The sequence below is a fragment of the Oryctolagus cuniculus genome, chromosome 3 (genome assembly GCF_051225735.1).
Source record: "Oryctolagus cuniculus isolate XC-2025 breed Fujian yellow rabbit chromosome 3, ASM5122573v1, whole genome shotgun sequence".
In the NCBI taxonomy this organism is placed as follows: Eukaryota; Metazoa; Chordata; class Mammalia; order Lagomorpha; family Leporidae; genus Oryctolagus; species Oryctolagus cuniculus.
Window position 1 is genome coordinate 37,146,205 of NC_142869.1, and position 23,490 is coordinate 37,169,694.

Sequence of the window (23,490 nt, forward strand, 5' to 3'; positions counted from 1 at the left end):
ATGACACACATACAGCAATTAGTGTTATAAATGAGAGAGCTGAAAGTTCACAAAGTAGGTAAACCCACCAAGACATAAAATGTAGAAAAAGATAAAGTCAGGAAGTCTTAAAAATTCCTACCGAGCAGGCCAGCACTGTGGCACAGTGGGTTAATACTGACATGCATATGAGCACAGGTTCCAGTCCTGTTCTACTCCTGATCCAGATCTTTACTAGTGCACCTGGAAAGGCAGTGGAAGACGGCCCAAGTGCTTGGGCACCTGCATCCACGTTGGGGACCCAGATGGAATTCCAGGCTCCTGGTTTCCATCTGGTCCATCCCAGCCATTATGGCCATTTGGGGAAATGAACCAGCAGATGGAAGATCTCTCTTCTTCTCTGTCTCTCCTTCTCTCTATGCAACTCTGCCTTTCAAATACATAAATAAATCTTTAAAAAATAAAAACTACTTCTACTGAGAATATGAAAAGAAGTAAGAGTAAGTAAATAAGGAGTAGGAATGGTCAAGAAAAAAAAAGTAAAGAAACAAGTGGGTGAAGCTTTGCCAAAAATATGGGAAGAAGAGTTACAAGAGAAGAAACGTTAGTGAAGTATGAAGGAATTTATATGACTTCTGTTTTAATAGAGCTTTTATTCTCTAAAGAATAAGAAAAAGATGAGATCAGATTTAGCATGAATACAAAGAAAATATAGATACAGTCTATTCATTATACTCAAAGGTGGGCATTTGGAGATGAATTATGGTTATAACCAGTTAAGTAATTCTAGATAAAGATTATTTTTACCTCACCTCACAGCTCCTAAGGCGGCAGGCCCAGATAGGTGTATTAGAAGAAAGTGGCTGAAGAGGAGCCAAAAAAGGTTCTTCAAGCATTCTAGAATAGAAGAGGAATATGTTTAATATACAGTTCTACATATACGCACAAAAGGCATTCAACTGCTCTATCCTCTTATAACTATAGATTAACCTGACGGTATAATAATTATTTTCTTTAATTACCTGCTAAATTGAAGGCCTGAGTTTGCTCTTCCAGGTACCTATAGTCACAAAAAATTCATTTCTCTCTCCTAAAGCTTATGTGTACTATTTTCATTATATGATTACTTTCCATTTATCAAAAAATGAAGTGAGGAGCCAATGCTGTGGTATAGAAGGTTAAGCCTCTGCCTGAGGCACCAGCAACCCATATGGGTACAGGTTTGAGTCCTGGCTGCTCCACTTCTGATCCAGCTCCTTGCTGAGGGCCTGAGAAAGCAGTGGAAATTGGTCCAAGTGCTTGGGCCCTGCATCCATGTGAGAGACCCGGAATAAGCTCCTGGATTCAGATTGGCCTAGCTCCAGCCATTGCCACTGTGGCCATTTGGGGAGCAAACCAGCAGATGGAAGACCTCTCTGTCTGTCTCTCCCTCTCTCTGTCTGTAACTTTGCCTCTCAAATAAATAAATGAATATTAAAAAACAAAAATAAAGTGGATTCTGCTCCCACCTCAGGTTCCCGACTCCAGTATCCTGCCAATGCAGAGCCTGTGAGGTAACAGTGATGGCTCAGGTAAATAAGTTTCTGCCATGCAAGTGGGATACCTGGATTATACTCCCTACTCCTGGCTTTGGCCAGGGCCGTCTCAGCTCTTTTGGGAAACTGTGGAATCAACCAGCAGATGGCAATTGTCTTTGTCTGTTCAACTGTCTTTCAAATCAATAAGTAAATAAAGTTTTGTTTTAAAATGAACTATAAGAACATTTTCAGATGACTTAAGAGTAACATTATATGGGGCCGGCGCCGTGGCTCACTTGGTTAATCTTCCGCCTTGCAGCGCCGGCACCCCATATGGGCGCCGGGTTCTAGTCCCAGTTGCTCCGCTTCCAATCCAGCTCTCTGCTGTGGCCCAGGAGGGCAGTGGAGGATGGTCCAAGTGCTTGGGTGCCTGCACCCGCATGGGAAACCAGAAAGAAGCACCTGGCTCCTGGCTTCCGGTCGGTGCAGCGCAGGCCCTAGCGGCCATTTGGGGGGTGAAAGGAAGACCTTTCTCTCTGTCTCTCTCTCTCACTGTCTATAACTCTACCTGTCAAATAAAAAAAATTTATAAAAAAAAGAGTAGCATTATGTAATTTCTAAGATTAAATGTCAAATATTATCTGAATTCAAAAATACATTTGTAGAGCAATTAAAATATAAACATATATATCTAGCACATATTTCCCTAAATTACCAACAATATATTTTAAACCAAAAATAAAAACAGTAATAAAAGTTGTTTAAAAACATTTTAAAGATTTATTACTTGAGGCTGGGGCCGCGGCTCACTAGGCTAATCCTCCACCTTGCGGCGCCAGCACAGCAGGTTCTAGTCCCAGTCGGGGCGCTTCTGATCCAGCTTCCTGCTAATGTGTTTGGGAATCAGGGGATGATGACTCAAGTGCTTGGGCCGCTGTCACCCAGGTGGGAAACATGGATGGAATTTAGGATCCTGGCCTTGGCCTGGCTCAGCACTGTCACTGGCCTATTTGGAGAATGAACCAGCAGATGGTTGATCTTTGTCTCTCCCTCTCCATCACTATGTATTTCAAATCGAGTAAAAATAAATCTCAAAAAAAAAAAAAAAAAAAAAAAGAGAGAGAGAGAGATTTTATCACAGTTTCTTCTATTTTCTAAATTTCTGTCCTTTTCTATAGTTTGCCAGCTTTAGCTGTGAACATTTACAGTGACATCTAAAGAGGAGATCCTCTTTCCTACTGACTCACCTGGCCACTGACTTTTTGGGCAACGTGAGGGTTGCTTGTGGAGGAAGAATCAAACTACTAGTATCATCTGCTGGAGCATCCACTCTTACAGCTGGTAAGTTTCTGTCACTGGGTTTCTCTTCAGGGACATCTTAACAACAAGAACAACAACAACAAGGCAAAATCAGAGCTTGAATAATACCATATGAGTTTATCTATCTAGAACTTGTGTATTTGTAATACGAAAAGGAAGAATTGCTTTGAAGCTAAAGATAACAAAACTTACAAGGCTTTGTTGACAGTTGCTATGACAAACTTGCTTAACTTTAAATTATGTCTACTGGAACTTTGAAATTAAGTTTTTGGAACTTACGTTGAACAGCAAGGATAAAAAATGATAAAAATAAATATAAAAGTTTCACAATAGGACAATGTAAAACTTTTTCTCAATCTGTATACTATATTTAAAATGTCTTCAACAGACATCTTTCTTCTTATGTTTTAACAATTTAACCAAGATGAATCAAAACACTATGGTAAAAATATTTATTTTTAACTATTTACTATGAAACAGCAACAAAATAGCTGTAGCTATTATGTTATAGATGAGATTCAAATAGATGGAAAAGGCAGGAAAACAAAGAATAGCAATTATCAAATAGAAAAAAATACAAAAAGAAATGGCGCGTATGATTCTCCTTTCTGAATCTGAAGGAACAAGAAAGAAAAAAGCAAGAGGATAAAAAGGACAGTTAACAAAAGAAATGACCACATGGTTAAAAAAATCAATGAAAATAAAAATGCAATAAACTGCTTTAGGTATTAGCACTATACTCTCGTTATCGCTGCTGTTATTACTGTTACTAAAATTAAGAATAATTTATTTTATGCTCACTGGTTATTTGAGAGGAAGCAGGAGTCAACCAGCTTCACAGAATTCCAAAATGAAATAGACAGCTAACCTAGACAGGAGTTGAAAAATGAACTTGAAATTTATTTGGGCTAAGTAACTTTCCTAATTATTCAGTTTACAGAGTTACCTAATGAGATCAATTTCAGCACTGACTTTTAGGAAGTGATTCTCTGAAACATATACTTGTTTTTTAAAACATTCTCAAATCCCCCATATCCCATTATACTCACCCTGAGGACTGCTGACGTCTGCAAGCTGCCTCTGCGGTATCATCATTTGCGTCATTCCTGTCTGGGCGGATGGAATCACGCGAAGCACCTGTCCATTTTCTGATGTGCTGGCAACAAGCATCTTGGAGGATTTAAAAGAAAATCAAATGCATGTGCCTATACTGATTTCACAGACTGTTAAATTATTAAACACATGCCTATCTCTAATTGTTTCCAAGGCCCCACAACTGATAAATGGTGAAGCTAAGATTCAAAGCATGGCTGGTGCTGTGGCGTAGCGGGTAAAGCCGCTGCCTGCAGTGCAGGCATCACATATGGGCGCTGGTTCAAGTCCCAGCTGTTCCACTTCCAATCCAGCTCTCTGCTGTGGCCTGGGAAAGCAGTAGAAGATGGCCCAAGTGCTTGGGCCCCTGCACCCACGTGGGAGACCTGGAAGAAGTTCCTGGCTTCGGATCAGCGTAGCTCCAGCCGTTGAGGCCAATTGGGGAGTGAACCAGCGGATGGAAGACCTCTCTCTCTCTGCCTCTGCCTCTCCTTCTCTGTGTAATTCCAACTTTCAAATAAATAAATAAATCTTAAAAAAAAAAAAAGACCCAAAGCAAGCACCTTGACCCTCGTCTGAACCACCTATGGCCTTAATCATTATATATCCAAGTGGCCTAATGACTTAAAATCAGAACAAGGTTCCAATTAAGCTTTATACACTTACTTTTTGTTATTTATTATATTATTCATACATATTTGTGTGGCAATCATGTGTCCAATATTTTAAGTCAGTTTCATTCATTATTTTAAAAATGGTAACTTGTGGAGCTGGCGTTGTGGGATAGTAGATAAAAGCTGCTGCCTGCAATACTAGCATCCCATATGGCCATAGGTTCAAGTCCTGGCTGCTCCACTTTCGATCCAGCTCCCTGTTAATGGCCTGGGAAAGGCAGTGCAGGATGGCTTAACCGCTTAGGCCCCTGCCACCTAAATGAGAGACCCAAAAAAAGCTCCTGGCTTCAGCCTGGCCCAGCCCTGTCTGTTGTGGCCATCTGGGGAATGAACCAGCAGATGGAAGATCTTTCTCTCTCTCTCTCTCCCTCTCTCTGTGATGCTTTGCCCTTCAAATAAATAAATAATTTTTTTTTAAAAAAGGTGACATGTTAGATTTCTAGCCAAATGGCATTTTTTTAAAAAACATTTATTTATTATTTGAAAGGCAGAGTTAGAGAGAGGCAGAAGCAGGCAGAGAGAGAGAGAGAGAGAGAGAGAAAGAAAATCTTGCATCTGCTGGTTCACTCCCCAAATGTCTGCAATGGTCTGAGCCGGGCCCATCGAAGCCAGGAACCTGGAGCTTCTTCAGGTCTCCCATGCGGGTACAGGGGCCCAAGGACTTGGGTCATCCTCCACTGCCTTCCCAGGCCATAGCAGAGAGCTGGATTGGAAGTGGAGCAGCCAGGACTTGAACCAGCACCCATATGGGATGCTGGAACTGCAGGCAGCGGCTTCACCTGCTAGGCCACAGTGCCAGCCCCTAAACATCACTTTTTTAAAAATCTCTGCATTTATATACCTGTCTTGGTCCTTAAAGAATACTACAGAGTAACTAAAAAGTCTAAAAACAAAGGAGAAATATTGTATTTATTGTACTCTTCTTCAGTTTAGCAACTGAAAGCACTGTCTCAAATTTAGAGGAACTAAAAGCAACTAAAAAGACATCTGAAGTTGAAGAAAAATATTCTGATCCTCTATTTTGAAAATGTAACTAATATATTATTTGAAGGTAAGTCTACTGAATGGTCCCAGACTTTTTGGACACCATATACATTTTACCACATATCATATAGCTCTCCTGCTACTGTCTGTAGAAATTTGAGTCCCTTCCACTCCAAGCATTCTTTTTTTTAAGATTGATTGATTTATTTGAAAGAGTTACAAAGAGACAGAGGGAGATAGAGAGAGAAAGAGAGAGATCTTCCATCCATTGGTTCACTCTCCAGACGGCCCAATGGCCAGGCCTGGGCCAGACCAAAGCAGGATCCAGAAGCTTCCACCAGGTCTTCCATGTGGGTGGCAGGGGCCCAAACACTGGGTCATTCTCCACTGCTTTCCCAGGCACATTTGTAGGGAGCTGGATTGGAAGCGGAGCAGCCAGGAAACGAAACAGCATCCGTATGAGATGAGGGGTTGTAGGCTGGTGGCTTTACTGGCTACGCCACAATGCCAGATCTCATTTTTCTTCATTAAACATGGAGTCAAAAACATACTTCAGGCCGGCACTGTGGCTCACTAGGCTAATCCTCCGCCTTGCGGCGCCGGCACACCGGGTTCTAGTCCTGGTCGGGGCGCCAGATTCTGTCCCAGTTACCCCTCTTCCAGGCCAGCTCTCTGCTGTGGCCAGGGAGTGCAGTGGAGGATGGCTCAAGTACTTGGGCCCTGCACCCCATGGGAGACCAGGAGAAGTACCTGGCTCCTGCCATCAGATCAGCATGGCACGCCGGCCTCAGTGCGCCAACCATTGGAGGGTGAACCAACGGCAAAGGAAGACCTTTCTCTCTGTCTCTCTCTCTCACTGTCCACCCTGCCTGTCAAAAAAATAAATAAATAAAATAAACATACTGCAAACTATAAACTGAACAGCAATGGAAAAACAAGAAATTGTCACTCTTTTCCAGTCTATGTAATAAATAAATATAAACTCCAGTTGACTCAATCCTAATGCAGTAACAGCCTTGGTTGTATCCACATCTCAAAACACAGAGTATGTGCAAGACAAACAGAACTTCATTCTTTTTCCTTTGCTGTCACTTATTTATATACATAAATATAATATAAAGTACAATTTATATAAAACATATTCTATATGAATTAGAATTATAAAAATATAATTTTTTAAAAGACACAGTCTTCAAGGTTTATCTTTTTTGACTTAAGGCATAAATGAAATTGCACATTAATCCAAAGCTTAATTCTGAAATGAAATAGTTTAGTGTTATCAAACCCTGTTTGCATTTACATTACTTAAATTACACAGTATTTTATTTATGTTCTTGCTGTACATTTTAATGCTGTTCATGGACCGTGCAATTCCTAAGCAATCAGTCTTTGCCTACTGACAGTTATTAACAGTGTCATACAGAATCCAGATATTGAGCTCTGTTTCTCAGTTATCATTTTAGTTGAATGCATGCTGCTTAACTGTGTGGAAGATGCAATTCATTTTTGTTATCCAGCCTCCATGATGTGCATCTTTCATTTATTTCATGAAATATTCCAAACTTGATTGCTCAGTTTTATCTAAGGCTAGGCTCTTTCAAATATATGCAATGATATCAAAAGACTGTAATTCTGGCATTCCAGAGCCAAGTATTGAGAAAAGATTTATGATGAGATCGGCATGCTGACAAAAGGCTGGATAAGCTTTATTAACACATCTCCTAAAACCTCTCAAATTCTCTTGTCTTTGTGTATTCTTAGGCTCATTCACTAACTACTATAAAGAAATCTTAGGTCAATGGGCCAGCACAGTGGCACAGTAAGTAAAAGCCGCCACCTGCAGTGCCAGCATCTCATATGGGCGCCAGTTCAAGTCCTGGCTGCTCCACTCCTAATCCAGCTCTCTGCTATGGCCTGAGAAAGCAGTAGAAGATGGCCCAAGTCCTTGGGCCCCTGTACCCAAGTGAGAGACCTTGAAGAAGTTCCTGCCTTCTAGCTTTGGATTGGCCCAGCTCCAGCGGTTGCAACCATTTGGGGAGTAAACCAGTGGATGAACTCTCTCTCTCTGCCTCAACCTCTGTAACTCTGCCTTTCAAATAAATAAATCAATCTTAAAAAACAAAACAAAACAAAACAAAAAAACAAGAAATCTCAGGTCAAAACAAATGGTACATGTTCTTATTTATAACCAATTGTTTTTTCTTGAGATGCAAAATGTGTCCAAAATCTGTATGTAACAGTTGTCCACCATCTTTCACCTGATGTCACTATTGTGACACTCTCCAACTCCCAGACTCAAAGCAGTGACACAATCACCAGCACATGAACGTGAGAACAGGTCGGGGGCTGCATCATCTCTTCCTCCTTTGTTCTTGTCTTTGAGCCACTGATGCAGCGTGTGGCTGCTGAACTGCAGTGCACCTTTCAGGCCACCCTTGCACTCAATCTGCATGACAGTGTGAGAATTTCTCACCACTAAGTGACCACACAGTCACCAATTGACAGACAACCATAGGGTAACATCTGAAGATCAAAACCTTGATTTTGTCAGATATTTTCCATAATGTGAATAATTCGAAATGTGAGCACATCTTGCCGGAAATCACCCCTATTTTTAAAGATGATCTCGTTGTGAAAGAGTAACTCTGAAATGATGTATGGATTCTTCCAATTCAACCACAGTGGCCTTTTTGTAGAAGATATAATTCAACATTCTTCAAGCCTGAGATTTTGTAGTTGATGATCAGGGTTTAAAGGAGATAGAAAGCCATGCAGAACACCCATGAAGTCTGGTTGCCTCATCTGCTCAACTAAGAACCTCATTTGTACCTTTGGTGCCTCATCCTCTTCTCCTGTTTGAGACTGTCAGTCAAGTTAATGATCTTTTCCAGAACCTCAATTGCCTATTCAGGTGCTTTAAATATATGCCACATGCATGGCAGTAGGACTCCAAAAGCAGGCCAAACCTCTGACTTAACTTTCATTGTGCATCTCAGATTTTAAATGCCAAAAGAAAAAGTGTCCAATCTTTTGGTTAGAAGATGCTTTACTGAGTAAAAGTCTCACACGAAAATTACCAAATACTGCTCATATTTTAGCATCTGTACCAGCTGAACTGGGTATTGAGAAAGTTTGTCATCTGTTAAATATTTTTCCAAGTATCAAACAGCAAAAGCTCAAACCACCGGATCTGGGTAATTAGTCCAGGAGCTCCATAGTCTGCATAAGTTTGATTGGAGGTCAACCTTTGACCAAGCTGTACATCCGGGCTACTTCATCTCTAGAAATCCATTTCACAGACAAAAGCAATTTGGGTAGAATTGCTAGGATAGTTACACAATGTCTCTCGCTCAGTGATCTCAGATAGAGGATCTTGGGTGTAAATGGCTCAGAATTGTTCTTTATCATTTTCTCTTAATTCATTGTCCCAAACTTTTTTTTTTTAAAGATATATCCATTAGTTTACTTGAAAGGCAAAGCCGCAGAGAGAGAGAGAGAGAGAGAGAGATCCTCCATCAGCTGGTTCACTCTAAGATGGCTGAAGCTGGGCTAACTTGAAGCCAGGAGCCAGGAGCCTCCGCCAGGTCTCCCACGCAGGCGCAGGGACCCAAGAACCCAGGCCATCTTCTGCCTCCCTCCCAGGCCACAACAGAGACCTGGATTGAGAGTGGAGCAGCTGGGACCAGAACTGGCGCCCACATGGGATGTCAGCACTGCAGGAGGCAGCTTCAACCACCACGCCACAGTGCTGGCCCCTCTCCTTAAAAAAAAAAAAAAAAAAAAGATTTATTTATGTGTTTGAGAGGCAGAGTTACAGACAGAAAGAGAGGTCCTCCATTCCGCTGGTTCACTCCCCAAATGGCCGCATTGGCTAGAGCTGAGCTGATCTGAAGCCAGGAGCTTCTTCCAGGTCTCCCTCATGGGTACAGGGACCAAAGCACTTGAGCCATCTTCCACTGCTTTCCCAGGCCATAAACAGAGAGCTGGATTAGAAGAGGAGCAGCCGGGACACGAACCAGCATCGATATGTGATGCCAGCACTGCAGGCAAAAGCATAGTCTACTCCACCACAGCACCAGCCACCAAACTATTTCTTAAACAGTGTAGAATAGTCTCCTCCATTCTCTCCCTCTATAGCTTATTACACCTATTACCTTTAAACACTATTTTCAATCCATGTTATTTGACAATAATGATACTACATTTCTAATTTTTGCCATGAAAGCAAACAATATCAAGAGTCAGCTCTAGCAATATATCCTATCTCTGGCAGACCAGAAGACCTCAGCTGATTAGTCATAATATTTATTGACATCTTTGTGTATAATTTTTCTGCTCAATCCAGGATACCAGTACTACTTCACTCCACAACCTCCTCATCCATTGCAGATTCACTTACCACAGAAGTTTTACTACTTCCTTGACAGCTTCTATATAAAAAGTCACATGGTAGGGAAGGGTGTTGTAGTGTGGCAGATTAAGCCACCACTGGGACACCTACTCCCACATTACTCTGCTTCCAATCCAGCTTCCTGCTAATGAATTCCGGGAGGCAGCAGATGATGGCTAAATATCTCTCTTGGCACAAGCATTTGAAAGGTGAACCAGCAAAAGAGTCTTTCTCTTCTCTTACTCTGCCTTTCAAATAGATGATGAACATTTTTAAAAACGCCTTATGGCAGGGGTGGGTATTTGGTGTACTGGTTAAGACCACTGCATTCCACATCCTAGTGCCTGGGTTTTGATACCTGGTTCTGGCTCCTGATTCCAATTTCCTGCCAAATGCAGACCCTGGGAGGCAGCAGTGATGGCTCAAATAAGTGGATTCCTGCCACTCATGGTGAGTCCCTGGTTCCTGCGTTCAGACTGAGCCAGTTTTGATCGTTGCAGCTATTTGGGAAGTGAAACTAGTGGATGGGTGCTCTTTCTATATATATATATGTCTCTGTCTCTCAAAATAAATAAAACTTCTAAAAAGTAATATTGCAAAAAAAAAAGTGATATTTCTCTCAGAAAATTCCCCTTGATGGGGGATGTTGATAATGAATGAGTCTATGTATGTGTCTGAGGACAGGGAGTATATATACATTGATATCTCTGTACCTTCAGCTCAGTTTGGTTGTGAATCTAAAAGTGCTGTAAAAAATAAAGTCTATTAAAACAAGCTAAACAAAAAACCTCACTAAGTTTCCCAAAATATTTTCAGTTATTTTAAGATAATTATTATTTTATTAAATTTATTTCCAAGTTTCATACCATATATTTTTTACTTGAAAAACTCTTTGAGCCATCTACTACTTCAATATCTTTATAACCAATTTATATAGATAGAAAGTTTAATCTCCAACTACAAAGTGTATGGTAACACAACTTTTTTTTTCAAATAAAATAAATTTGCTTTTAAGGGAAAATATAAAATGTAAAATGATTGTCATTTATACATCTGGATTCCCTGATTCTTCTGTTGGAACAGACTTTTCTTTTGGATTTACTTATTTATTCGAAAATCAGCATTAGAGAGAGAAGGAGAGACACAGAGAATCTTCTAACCACTGGTTCACTCCCCAGATGGCCACAACAGCTGGGCCAGGCTAAAGCCAGGAGCTTCAACCAAGTCTCTGACATGGGTGGCAGGGGCACAAGCACTTGGGCCATCCTCCACTACTTTTCCCAGGCCATTAGCAGGTAGCTAGATCACAACTAGAGCAGATGGTACACAAACCAGTATCCATATGGGATGCTAACGTTGCAGGTGATGGCTTTACCCGTTATGCCATAATGCTGGCCCCACTGTACAGACTTTCTAACTGTTCTGACAGAAATCACAACAAATGTTGTATATTAGGGAAAACTGACAGAGTATTTAGTCTGGAACATGAGAAATTAAACACAGTTGGTTCACATCTAGATTATCTGTTGCATAGTAATTTCTGTTGGTGCAGTATGGTCATGGCAGCTTACGCTTTTTCTTTGCTTTTCAGTCCTGGTGTAGGCCCAGAAATACATTGAGCCTGAATATAAACACAGGAGACTGCTCTACACTTAGCCATTTGTCAACCAATTATGCTCAACCCCAGAATCCCGGTAGCTCAAAATAGCTGTATCATAATGCATCAAAATAGCATAGGTGAGGCCGGCGCCGCAGCTCACTAGGCTAATCCTCCACCTTGCGGCGCCCGCACATCGGGTTCTAGTCCCGGTCGGGGCGCCAGATTCTGTCCCAGTTGCCCCTCTTCCAGGCCAGCTCTCTGCTATGGCCCAGGAGTGCAGCGGAGGATGGCCCAAGTCCTTGGGCCCTGCACCCCATGGGAGACCAGGAAAAGCACCTGGCTCCTGCCATCGGATCAGCACGGTGCGCCGGCCGCAGCGTGCCGGCCGCGGCGGCCATTGGAGGGTGAACCAACGGCAAAGGAAGACCTTTCTCTCTGTCTGTCTCTCTCTCTCTCTCTCTCACTGTCCACTCTGCCTGTCAAAAAAAAAAAAAAAAAAATAGCATAGGTGAACTCTAGAACATTTTAGACTAGAATCAGAAACAAAGATTCATTCCAGGTAAAATGGCTTCTTATCTGTGGTAACTGTAGAAATTTGGAAAACTCAATTAACTCTCCATAGTATTAGTTATATATGTACATTATACATACTTATATGTATATTATACAAGTATAAATAAGTATATATGCATAATGTATAACATGTATGTATAATACATATGTATTATTATTATACATACTTATGTATAACAATTATTATTAAACATTAATTTTAATAATAATCATTATTATTAAAAACAGTTATTATTAAACAGAAATTTTCCTTATTTTTTAAAAAGATTTTATTTTAATTTATTTGAAAGGCAGAGCAACAGAGGGTGGGGGTGGCAGGGGTAGACAGAGAGAGAGAGCTCTTCGGCCCACTGATTCACTCTACAAATGGTTACAATGGCTGGGGCTGGATCAGAACAAAGTCAGGAGCCCAGAAGTCCATCCAAGTCTCCCCTGTGGGTGGAAGGGGCCCAAGTACTTGGACCACCCTCCACTGCTCTCCTATGCTCAATAGTAGGAAGCTGGATTGGAAGTGGATCAGCCAGGATTTGAACCAGCACTCAAGTCAGGAGCCAATGTCATAGATGGAGACTTAAACCTGCTGAGCCACAATGTCAATCCCCCTTATTTTAATTAAGGGCATCATTCATCATACTCAAACTACGAACTTGGACAAAAATCTTTTTAGCTAACAGTTTAAGGCATTTTTCTTTTTCCATCTTTACGTATTTTTATTCACATGACACATGCATATCTACTATAAAGATCAAGGCTATGTCTAATTCCCAGTATATCAGTGGTATCTCCATTGCTTTTTCTTTAAGAAAGCACACAAGCATTTCACAGACATTCAGTCTAATGTGTATATCAATAAAAACATAAATTACATGTAAACTGCCACATTTTAGCACTAGAGATTATGCTGTATTTTCAACTGATCTCAAGGCACCAGTATGCCTAGACATAAGTGGCTATGAAAATATTAAGGGCCAGCGCCGCGGCTCACTAGGCTAATCCTCCACCTTGCGGCGCCCGCACACCAGGTTCTAGTCCCGGTCGGGGCGCCGGATTCTGTCCCGGTTGCCCCTCTTCCAGGCCAGCTCTCTGCTGTGGCCAGGGAGTGCAGTGGAGGATGGCCCAAGTCCTTGGGCCCTGCACCCCATGGGAGACCAGGAGAAGCACCTGGCTCCTGCCTTCGGATCAGCATGGCCATTGGAGGGTGAACCAATGGCAAAGGAAGACCTTTTTCTCTCTCTCTCTCACTGTCCACTCTGCCTGTCAAAAAAAAAAAAAAGAAAAGAAAATATTAAACTACTAATTATAGTTCTAATGGGAAATCTTTTAAAATCTTTACATAAAAATTAAAGTCATGGAAACAGTATTTTTAGTACCATGTAAGCCAATAATTCAATTATGAAGCCAAGAAATTAACACTGTCTAGTAAAGCTAGTACACTTTGCTAAATAGAATAAAACTGGTTATTCATAAAATATACTTACCATTTGTGCATTAGAATCCCCCAGTGTCTGAAGTTCGTATTGAATAGGTTGGCCATTTTGGTCCACTAGATGGAACTGCTCTGTAGAAAGAGTCTGCGTCTGAGTCAGAGGCCCTGCGATATTCTGTGATGTAGGTGAATTATTTGCCTCAGGAGTAGGGATGGGCAAAACTGCAGGAGAATCATTTTGTCCAAAGGAAGTATCCCCAGAGTCCATACAGGTTAGATGCTTTTGCAGAGAAAAAAAAATCACTTTAGTCTTTGTAAGAGGTATCCTATTTTTTGAAAAATAGAACATGTACAATAAACATGTAAAGACATTTATTTTTAGTTAACTGTTCATTTTACTTTTTGTAAGAGTTGCCATTTCTCATACTGAAAGTATTTAAGTTACATTATTGATTTTTATTCTATAATCTCAATTTTATCAACATAAAATTATCCACAGAATGCAGCCCAAAATGATCAAGTATAATTCCATATACACATCTTTATTGGCATATAAATTTTTGTTAATATGTTTAAGCATTACTTTAAAGCTCTGTATCATAAAATTAAATATATAATAGAATATGTGGATAAATATTAAACTCTTGAATCATAAAACATAACAATTTCTTAAGCATAAAAAACTGTTGAATGCCATGCTATTTTTCTCTAGAACAGAAAAAAAAGCCTTACCTCAAATTCTTGAGCATCTGTTTTTGAATCTTCAACATCATTATGGTTGACTTGTAATGCATCATTACACTGTTCCATGCTGACATCTTACTCAATTCCATTTTCTTCTATTTAATAGCTATAAGAGTTTAAATATCTAATCAATCAAAATAGTTAACTTTTTTAAGAATGATTTATTTATTTACCTGAAAAGCAGAGAGAGAGTTATCTTCCATCTGTTCACTTCCCAAATGGCCTCAACAGCAGGAGCTAGGCAAAGCCAAACTTCATCCAGATCGTATGTCAGGGCAGGGGGCCCAGTACTTGAGTCATTTTCCACTGCTTTCCCAGACGCATTAGCAGGGAGCCAGATGGGAAGTGGAGCAGCCAGGACTAGAACTGGCAGCCATATAGTTGCAGACAGCAGTTTAACCCTCTGCACCACAACACTGGCCCCCAGTTAACATCTTTTCTTTTCTTTTTTTTAATTTGACAGGCAGAGTTAGACAGTGAGAGAGAGAGAGACAGAGAGAAAATTCTTCCTTCCATTAGTTCACCCCCAAAATGGCTGTTACGGCCGGAGCTACACCTATCCGAAGCCAGGAGCCAGGAGCTTCCTCCTGGTCTCCCATGCAGGTGCAGGCACCCAAGCACTTGGGCCATCCTCCACTGCCTTCCCAGGCCACAGCAGAGAGCTGGACTGGAAGAGGAGCAACTGGGACTAGCACCTGGCGCCAATACGGGATGCCAGCGCCGCAGGCAGAGGATTAACCAAGTGAGCCACAGTGCCAGCCCCCCCAGTTAACATCTTTTAAAAAGATTTATTTATTTGTTATTTATTTATTAAAAGTAGAATGACAGAGAGAGAGAGAGAGAGAGAGAGAGAGAAAGAGAGAGAGAGATTTACACACACAGAGAGAAATATATCTTCCATCTGCTGGCTTACTTCCCAAATGGCTAGAATATCTGAGGCCAGGCCATGCCAAACCCAGAAGCCAGGAACTCCATCTGGGTCTCCCAAGTGGGTGGCAGGGACTCAAGTACTTGAGCCATCATGTGCTACTTCCTAGGTACACCAGCAGGAAGCAAGATCAGAAGCAGAGTAGCTGGGACTCCAGGACTCAATCCAACACTCTTATATAGAAGACAGATATCCCAAGTAGTAGTTTAATCTGTTGTGCCCAGCACTTAGCTTTTTTTTTTTTTTTAAGATTTTTATTTTATTTATTTGGAAATGAGAGTTACATAAAGAGAGAAAGAGAGGGGGGTGGAGAGGGAGAGAGAGAGATCAATTTTCCATCCGTTGGTTCATTCCTCAGATGGCTGTAACAGCTAGGGATGGGCTAAGCCTAAACTAAAGAGCTTCATCCAGGTCTCCCACAAGGCTGGCAGGGGTCCCAAACACTTGGACCATCTTCTGCTACTTTTCCCAGGCCATCAGCAGGGAGTGGATCCAAAGTGGAGCTGACGGGACATGAACTGGCATCCATATGGGATGCTGATGTCACAGGGATTGGTTTTATCTGCTATGCCACAATGCTGGCCCTGAGCACTTAGCATTTTTATAGAATATTTTGTGTTACAGAAATCTCTCATCCTAATTTGGTTTCTTATTGTACAATTTAGGTGAAAAATTTCCATGCTATATAGGTAAGAAAAGTAACACTTTTGGGGCCGGCGCCATGGCTCACTTGGCTAATCCTCCACCTGCGGCGCCAGCACCTCATATGGGCTCCGGGTTCTAGTCCCGGTGCCCCTCTTCCAGTCCAGCTCTCTGCTGTGGCCTGGGAGAGCAGTGGAGGATGGCCCAAGTGCTTGGGCGCCTGCACCCGCGTGGGAGACCAGGAGGAAGCACCTGGTTCTTGGCTTCAGAATGGCGTAGCTCTGGCCATAGAGGCCATTTTGGGGGTGAACCAACGGAAGGAAGACCTTTCTTTCTGTCTCTCTCACCAACTCTGTCAAATAAAAAGAGGAAGGAAGGGAGGGAGGGAGGGAGGGAGCAAACACTTTTATTAAATGACTTGCCAAGGATGGGCATGTGATGGAGTATTGAAGCCACTGCTTGGGATGCTAGCATCCAGTACCGGAGCGTTGGTTTGTGTCCTGGCTACTTCACTTCTGATCCATCTTAGAGCCAATGCCCACCCTGAGAGGTAGCAGATGATACCTCAAATACTTGGGTCCCTGCCACCCATGCAGAATTATGCAAAGCAAATAAAGTTCTGGGCTTTTGACTTTGGTCAGACCTGGCCCTGGCTGTTATGGGCATTTGGGAAGTGAAAGAGCAGTTGGAAGATCTCTTTCTCTCTCCCTTTCAAATAAAATTAAAATTTAAATGACTTTCCAAGGCACCAGAATACATTCAAAGAAGAGCAGATTGGTATGATGTAATCCCTTTATTCTACCCTTAATTATACTCCTGTACTGGCTTATTAAAATTGCTTTTATGTGACAGGGTGCTGGTACACCCTTTCATATATTTCTATTTTTTTAATGTTTATTTATTTTCATTTACTTGATAGGCAGAGCAAAAAAGAGAGAGAGGGGAAGAGAGAGAGAAAGAAATATTTTCCAACCACTGCTTCAATTCCCAAATGCCCTAAGCAACCAGAAGCCAGGGATTCCAGCCTGGTCTCTCACATGGTAGCAAGGACCCAAGAACTTGAGCCATCATCTGCTGCCTCTCTGTATCCACTAGCCGGAAGATGGACTGGAAGTGGAATACCTGGGACTCAAGCCAGAACTCCACTAAGGGATGCAGGTATTCTGAGCAGCAGCTAAATCCACAGGGCCACAATGTCCATCCTACTATACTTCTAAAACATTCATTTTATAAAGATTTAATGCAAATAAAGTTTTTAAGTTTATGAGTTGAGTGTTCTCTATTGTAACACAGAATTTTAGAAAAGATGTCTTACTCCCCTTCCCAAAGACACCCCTTTTCAGCACGAAGCAGCCAGAGCGATCATCTTCCAGTCCCACCTAACAGATGTTAGGGGTTCAATCTTTGGGAGGTAGGAGTGTGAGAAGTCAGAAGGGTTAATAGGTAGTCAGGGATCCCAATGGAATTTGGGGTGTAAAATATTTGCTTCCTTCCCCAAAACTTTATCTTTAGCAAGAACAAACAAGCTACCAGCCCTCCTTCCTTCAGAATCTCCAAATTTACCATGAGAACAGGAAGGGAGTTCTTCCTGAGCTCACAGCTTACTATCCCACCCTTGGCAGGCCAGACAGGATGGAGAACTGTAAATGAGGTCTTTTGATGGCTTTTGTCCTCCCTGCCTGGAAACTGAATGCCAATATGATTGTCAGGCTTTTTTTTTTTTTTCCATCAAAATTGTACTTAAAAAGCCCACTACCACCAATCCTTTTGGGTTTTCCTCTCTTGGAAGACCCCCCCCCTCCTCGATGCCCTCTGGCTAGATGTCCTTGATTCTAATAAATACTTTTCAATCTCAAAAAAAAAAAAAGTCTTAGAGTAGATGGGGGTAATGTTTACAGTTGTCTACCCAAATCCCTGGAAGATACCTTCCAAGACCCCCAGTGGATGTCCGACAACCTCAGATAGTACTGAAGGCTACATTTATAGGGTATTTTTCCTATATAGGCATACCTATGAGATAAAATTTAATTTAAAAATTAGGCACAGTGAGAGATTAGCAGCAATAACTAATTTCAATGGAAATTTATAGCCTTAAACTCTCATTATAGGACAAAGGATACAAAATTTCAGATATACAGGAGGAATAGGGTTAAGAGAACTACTGCATATCATGGTGATTAAATTATAAACTCTATTGGGTATCCAAGAACTGCTGACAATGTAAAATTTTAAGTGTTATCACCACAAAAAACTAAGTATACAAGGTAATAAATGTTAATTGGCTTAATTTAGCCATTCCTCCATGTATACATACTCAACACATAATATACACTGTAAACTATGTAACTTCTGCTTAAAAAATAAATTTTTTTAAAACCAGGTTTCTATGGGAAAGAAAAAAGACTGAATTAACAAGCTAGGTATTCAACTAGAGAGTCAGAAAAACAAGAAATAAAAACACATTAAGGGGGCCAGCACTGTGGGTTAGCGGGTAAGGCCACAGCCTGCAGTGCTAGCATCCCATATGGGCACCTATTCGAGTCCCAGCTGCTTCACTTCCGATCTAGCTCTCGGCTATGGCCTGGGAGAGTGGTAGAAGATGGCCCAAGTTCTTGGGCCCCTGCATCCACGTGGGACACCAGGAAGAAGCTCCGGGCTCCTGGCTTCGTATCAGCGCAACTCTAGCCATTGCAGCCAATTGGGGAGTGAACCAGTGGATGGAAGACCTTTCTCTCTCTCTCTCTCTCTCTCTCTCTCTCTCTCTCTGCATCTCCTTCTCTCTCTGTGTAACTTTGACTTTCAAATAAAGAAATCTTTAAAACACACACACACACACACACACACACACACATTAAGAAGGAAGCCCAGGGCTGGTGCTGTGGCATAGCAGGTAAAACCACTGCCTGCAGTGCTGGTATACCATATGGGGATGGTTCAAGTCCTGGCTGCTCCACTTCTAATCCAGCTCTAGGCTATGGCCTTGGAAAGCAGTAGAAGATGGCTCAAATCTTTGGACCCCTGCACCTGCATGGGATACCCAGAATAAGCTCCTGGCTCCTGGCTTTGGATCAGCCAAGCTCCAGCCGTTGTAGCCATCTGGGGAGTGAACCAGTAGGTGGAAGACCTTTCTCTGACTCTGCCTCTGCCTCTCTGTAACTCTCTAACTTCCAAATAAATAAAAAAAAAAAAAAAGAAAGAAAAAAAAGGAAGCCCATAATAAACAGTGTAATCCAATGAAAGAGCAAAAAAGACACAATAGAGGTCAATAATGCCACAAGTTATTTCTCTGTAGAAAGAAGAAAAGACAGACAAGGAAGGAAGAAAGGAAAGGAGAGGAGGGGAGGGGAGGAGGGGGAAGAGGAGACAAGAGGGAAAGGAAAAAAGAGCTTCTGGGGCCAGTGGTGTGGCGTAGCAGGTTAAGCTGTGGTACCCATATGGGTACCAGTTTGTGTCCCAGCTGCTCCATTTCCTATCCAGGTCCCTGCTAATGTGCCTGAGAAAGCAGCAGGAAGATGGCCCAAGGACTTGGGCCCTTGCCACTCACATAGGACACCTGGATGGAATTCCTGTTCCTGCCTTTGGCCTAGCCTGGCCTGGCCTTAGGCTGTTGAGGTTACTTGGAGAGAGAACCAGAGGATGGAAGGCATCTCTCTCTCTCTGCTTCTGCCTCTGCCTCTCTCATAAATAAATAAATAAATAAATCTTTAAAAAAAGAACTTATCAAAACAAATGCCAGAAGAAACATAATTGATGAACAGCCCTATATAAGTTAAAGAAGCTGAATGGAAAGTAAACAGTGTTCCTATAGTGTTCCCAAGTCATGACATATTTATAGGTAAGCATTTAAAAACTAAGTAACTTCAATTTTATATAAACTTCTCTACAGTGTAAAGATATATTACTCCCAACTCATTCTATAAGGAAAGTATAAATTGGATGTCAAAATTGACAAGCACAGTATAAGAAAGAAAAACCATGGTTCAATTTTAATCATTATATTAATCATGTTTTCAGGTTTTTGTGTATGATATTTTGATCTCTGAGGTCTTGCTGACCAGGGAAGGACTACTTGTCCAAGGATTAACTAATTTGATGGCAAAGTCCCTCCTATATAAACTTGCCTTTCTTACGCAAGTAACCAACCAACTAAGAGCAGCCAATACACCCTGGAATTATCTGAACTAACTAATCCTAGACCTGTTAGCCCGTTTACTCACTGCATTGCTCATTCCCACCCAGGAAATGACCAAAAAGGTTCCCTTGCTGTACCATGTCCCACCTGTCTGCTACCAACCTTGGTGTTCTTTTGAATGGCCCTGTACTGGGCGGCATGCTCCCCTCCTCCTAGGAACTGTGATGAGCAAACTATCTTTCCAATAGCATTCCTCTCCTGATCTGTCGGCTTCACCATACCTGAAGAGAAATAAAATTTATTTTGTACAATTGTAAGCATACAAACACAAAAATCCTAAATAAAATCTTCTTAAAATTTTTATTTAATTTACTTGAAAGGCAGAATAACAGAAACAAAAGGAAAGATAAAGAAAGAGATTTCCTGCTCATTGGTTTACTCCCTAAATAGCCACCATTTTCTGCTGCTTTTCCAAGGCACTTTAGCTGGGAGCTAGATTAGAAGGGGAGCTGGGTTACAAGTGGAATAGCCAGGACTCAAGCAGCAAGTACTTGAACTGGCACCCATATGGGATGCCAGAGTCGGAGGTAGCATCTTAATCTGCTACACCACAACACCAGCCCTTGGTCAACTGCTTTTTGACAAAGGTACCAAGGCAATCATAAGAAAAAGAACGTTCTTTTTATCAAATGGTACAAAAAGGGGGAAAAAAAAAACCTAAATAGCTATATGCATAACAATAAACTTTGACTGCTCCACAACACATAAAAAATGAACTTAAAGTCAATCATAGGCACCAGTTCATGTTCCAGAAATTCCCTAACTCCCTGCAAATGGCCTGAATAAAGCAGCAGAAGATGGCCCAAGTGCTTGCGCCCCTGTCACTCATGTGGGAGTCCTGGAAGAAGCTCCAGGCTTCAGCCTAGCCCAGCCCTGGTTGTTACAGAAATCTAGGGAGTGAATCAGTGGATGGAAGCTCTCTCTCTGTCTCTCCTTCTCTCGCTGTAACTCTTCCAAATAAATGAAAAACTAAAAACAAAACTCCTACAAGAAAACATGCGAGAAAATCTTCATGATCTTGGGCGTGGCAAAGATGACAAACACTAAACAAAAGCCACACAATATAAAAGTTGAAAATTTATAAAAGTTAAAAATCTAGAACAGGCATTGTGACACATGGGATTAAACTACCCATCTGGGAAGCCGGCATCTCAAATCAAAATGCTGGTTCAAGCCCTGGCAATTCTGCTTCCAATCTAGGTTCCTGCTAATGTACCTGGGAGGCAGATTACCATCCAAGTACTTGGGTTCCTGCTATGTGCATGGGACACCTGAATGTAATTCCTGGTTCCTGGCTTTGGGCTGGCCCAGCCCTGGCTATTAAAGGCATCTGGAGAGTAAACCAGCAAATGGAAGATATCTCCATATCTGTCTCTCCCGCTCTCTGTCACTCTGCCTTTTAAATGCATACACATACACATAAATCTTTTTTCAAAAAAGATAAAAATGTGTAACTTCAACTTCATAAAAATTTAAAACGTTTGCTCATTAAAAATGGGGAAAAAATCCAAAAAACATATACCTGACTTACATGCAAACTCTGTAAACAGCAGTTAGAACTCAACAATAAAACATCCCAGTTTTTTTAAAAACATGCAAAATATTTGAAGAGATACTTCACTAAAGAGGTACAGCTAGTAAATAGGCATACAAAAACATGCACATAAGCACTAGTCATCAGGCAAATGGAAATTAAAACAACACTGCAAAACCACTATATACCTATTACAATATTTAAAATTAAAAAGATGGGGGTAGGGGTTCAGCTTCACAGTTGGACCGCTGGTTGTGATGCCTGCATTCAGACTGCCTGAGTTAAAGCACCTCTGCCACCCATGTAAGAGGCTTGGGTCAAGCTCCTGGTCCACAGCTTCAGACCCCCTACTGCCACTGCAGGAATTTAAAAGGTGAGGGGCTGGCACCATGGTGCACATTAATCCTCCGCCTGCAGCGTCGGCATCCCATATGGGCTCCGGTTCTAGTCCCAATTGCTCCACTTTGAATCCAGCTCTCTGCCATGGCCTGGAAGAGCAGAAGATGGCCCAAGTCCTTGGGCCCCTGCACCTACATGGGAGACCCGGAAGAAGCGCCTGGCTCCTGGCTTCAGATGGGAGCAGTTCCAGCAGTTCCGGCTGTTGCAGCCATCTGGGGAGTGAACCAGCAGATGGAAGACCTTTCTCTCTGTCTCTCCCTCTCACTGTCTGTAACTTTACCTCTCAAATAAAATAAATAAAATCTTAAAAAAAAAAAAAAAAGAAAGTTACACTTCCAGGAGAGGGCCTTAGATTTAGATAAGTGGGAATATGCTTTTATGATTATATTTAGACTGTAAACCTCAAAATATGCCCGTACAATGAGCCATATGCCCTATCAGCACAAATAAATGATTTTAAAAAAGAGAGAGAGAGAGAGAGAGAGAGAGAGAGAGAGAGAGAAAGCAATCAGGCTTAGTGTTAGCTAAAACCAGTAACAAACTCATACAAGGAGAAAGTCATAATCTGAGTATCCATAAAAGAAACTGAATCAGTAAATAATAACCTTCCAAAATAGAAGGCATCACACCCATTCAGTTTCATGTGGCAGCAGGTTAACCCACTACCTGCACTGGCATCCCATATGCCAGTGTGAGTCCCAGCTGCTCTGCTTCTGCTTCAGCTTCCTGCTAATGTACCTGGGAAGGCAGCAGAAGATGGCTCAAATACCTGGGCCCCTGCAACTCAAATGGGAGAGCACCATGGAGTTCCTGGCTCCTGGCTTTGGCCTGGCCCAGTCCTGGTTATTGTGGCCATTTGGGCAATAAACCAGCAGATGAAAGATCATTCTCTCTCCCTCTGTCTTTCAAATAAAGAAATAAAAATGAATCCTTTTCATTTTTTAAAAAAAGCATTTTTAAAGTCATAAATACTCTGAAAAAATAATTTGAATGTACTGAAAAGAATTACTCTTTCCTCTCTGTTTTCTTCCATCAGTTTGCATTACCTTTCAATCTTGACAACTTCAGGGAGACATAGATTTTCTCACCTATCCTCAAGTGTCAATACATGATATAAGCTATCATCCCTGAATCCCAACTAACTCTGTCAAAAGAAAATGTTGAAGAATTAAGATAGTAATATTAAATATGTATTTTTTTCCAACTAGTAGTCTCAAATAGAACAAGGTACCCATATATATAATTTGACTTTTTCATTAATATGTAATAGACAACAGTTAGCATTAGTGAGGCTATAACTTTTGAGAAGTTAAAAGTAAGATTATTACCTTCAGGCAGTGGCTCAAGTCTAAATGGCCGGCCTTCAACATTCTACTGCCCCCAGAAATGCCCCTTCTTATCCATTGAAGTTCCTCCTTTTGGGGGCATTAAATCATGATAGTTGTAGCTTCTTTTATGCAAGAGCTACAGCTGTGTCTTCACAGTGGCGTTGCTTT

The 23,490-nt window shown here is 41.5% G+C and overlaps 1 protein-coding gene and 1 pseudogene across 11 annotated transcripts in view; both read right to left on the reverse strand.

Annotated features, from left to right (window-relative positions):
* CARF (calcium responsive transcription factor) overlaps positions 1 to 23,490 on the reverse strand; it is a 68,022-nt gene extending 44,532 nt beyond the window's left edge. For 8 of the 11 annotated variants that reach the window (XR_011387157.2, XR_011387156.2, XR_007920601.3 and 5 more), the window contains exons 1-7: positions 23,323 to 23,490; positions 20,164 to 20,282; positions 14,288 to 14,405; positions 13,608 to 13,835; positions 3,866 to 3,986; positions 2,744 to 2,873; positions 792 to 876 (exon numbers count right to left, since the gene is read on the reverse strand). Coding sequence is in view for 2 of the 11 variants with exons in the window: in XM_070070353.2 (XP_069926454.1) it covers positions 792 to 876; positions 2,744 to 2,873; positions 3,866 to 3,986; positions 13,608 to 13,835; positions 14,288 to 14,365 (642 nt within the window). In the remaining 9 variants the exon portion in view is untranslated. The remainder of the gene's footprint in view (positions 1 to 791; positions 877 to 2,743; positions 2,874 to 3,865; positions 3,987 to 13,607; positions 13,836 to 14,287; positions 14,406 to 20,163; positions 20,283 to 23,322) is intronic. The other 3 variants (XR_016231942.1, XM_070070358.2, XM_051849257.3) reach the window with 1 other exon arrangement.
* LOC138849125 (phosphatidylinositol 4,5-bisphosphate 3-kinase catalytic subunit alpha isoform pseudogene) lies at positions 7,590 to 12,827 on the reverse strand (annotated as a pseudogene).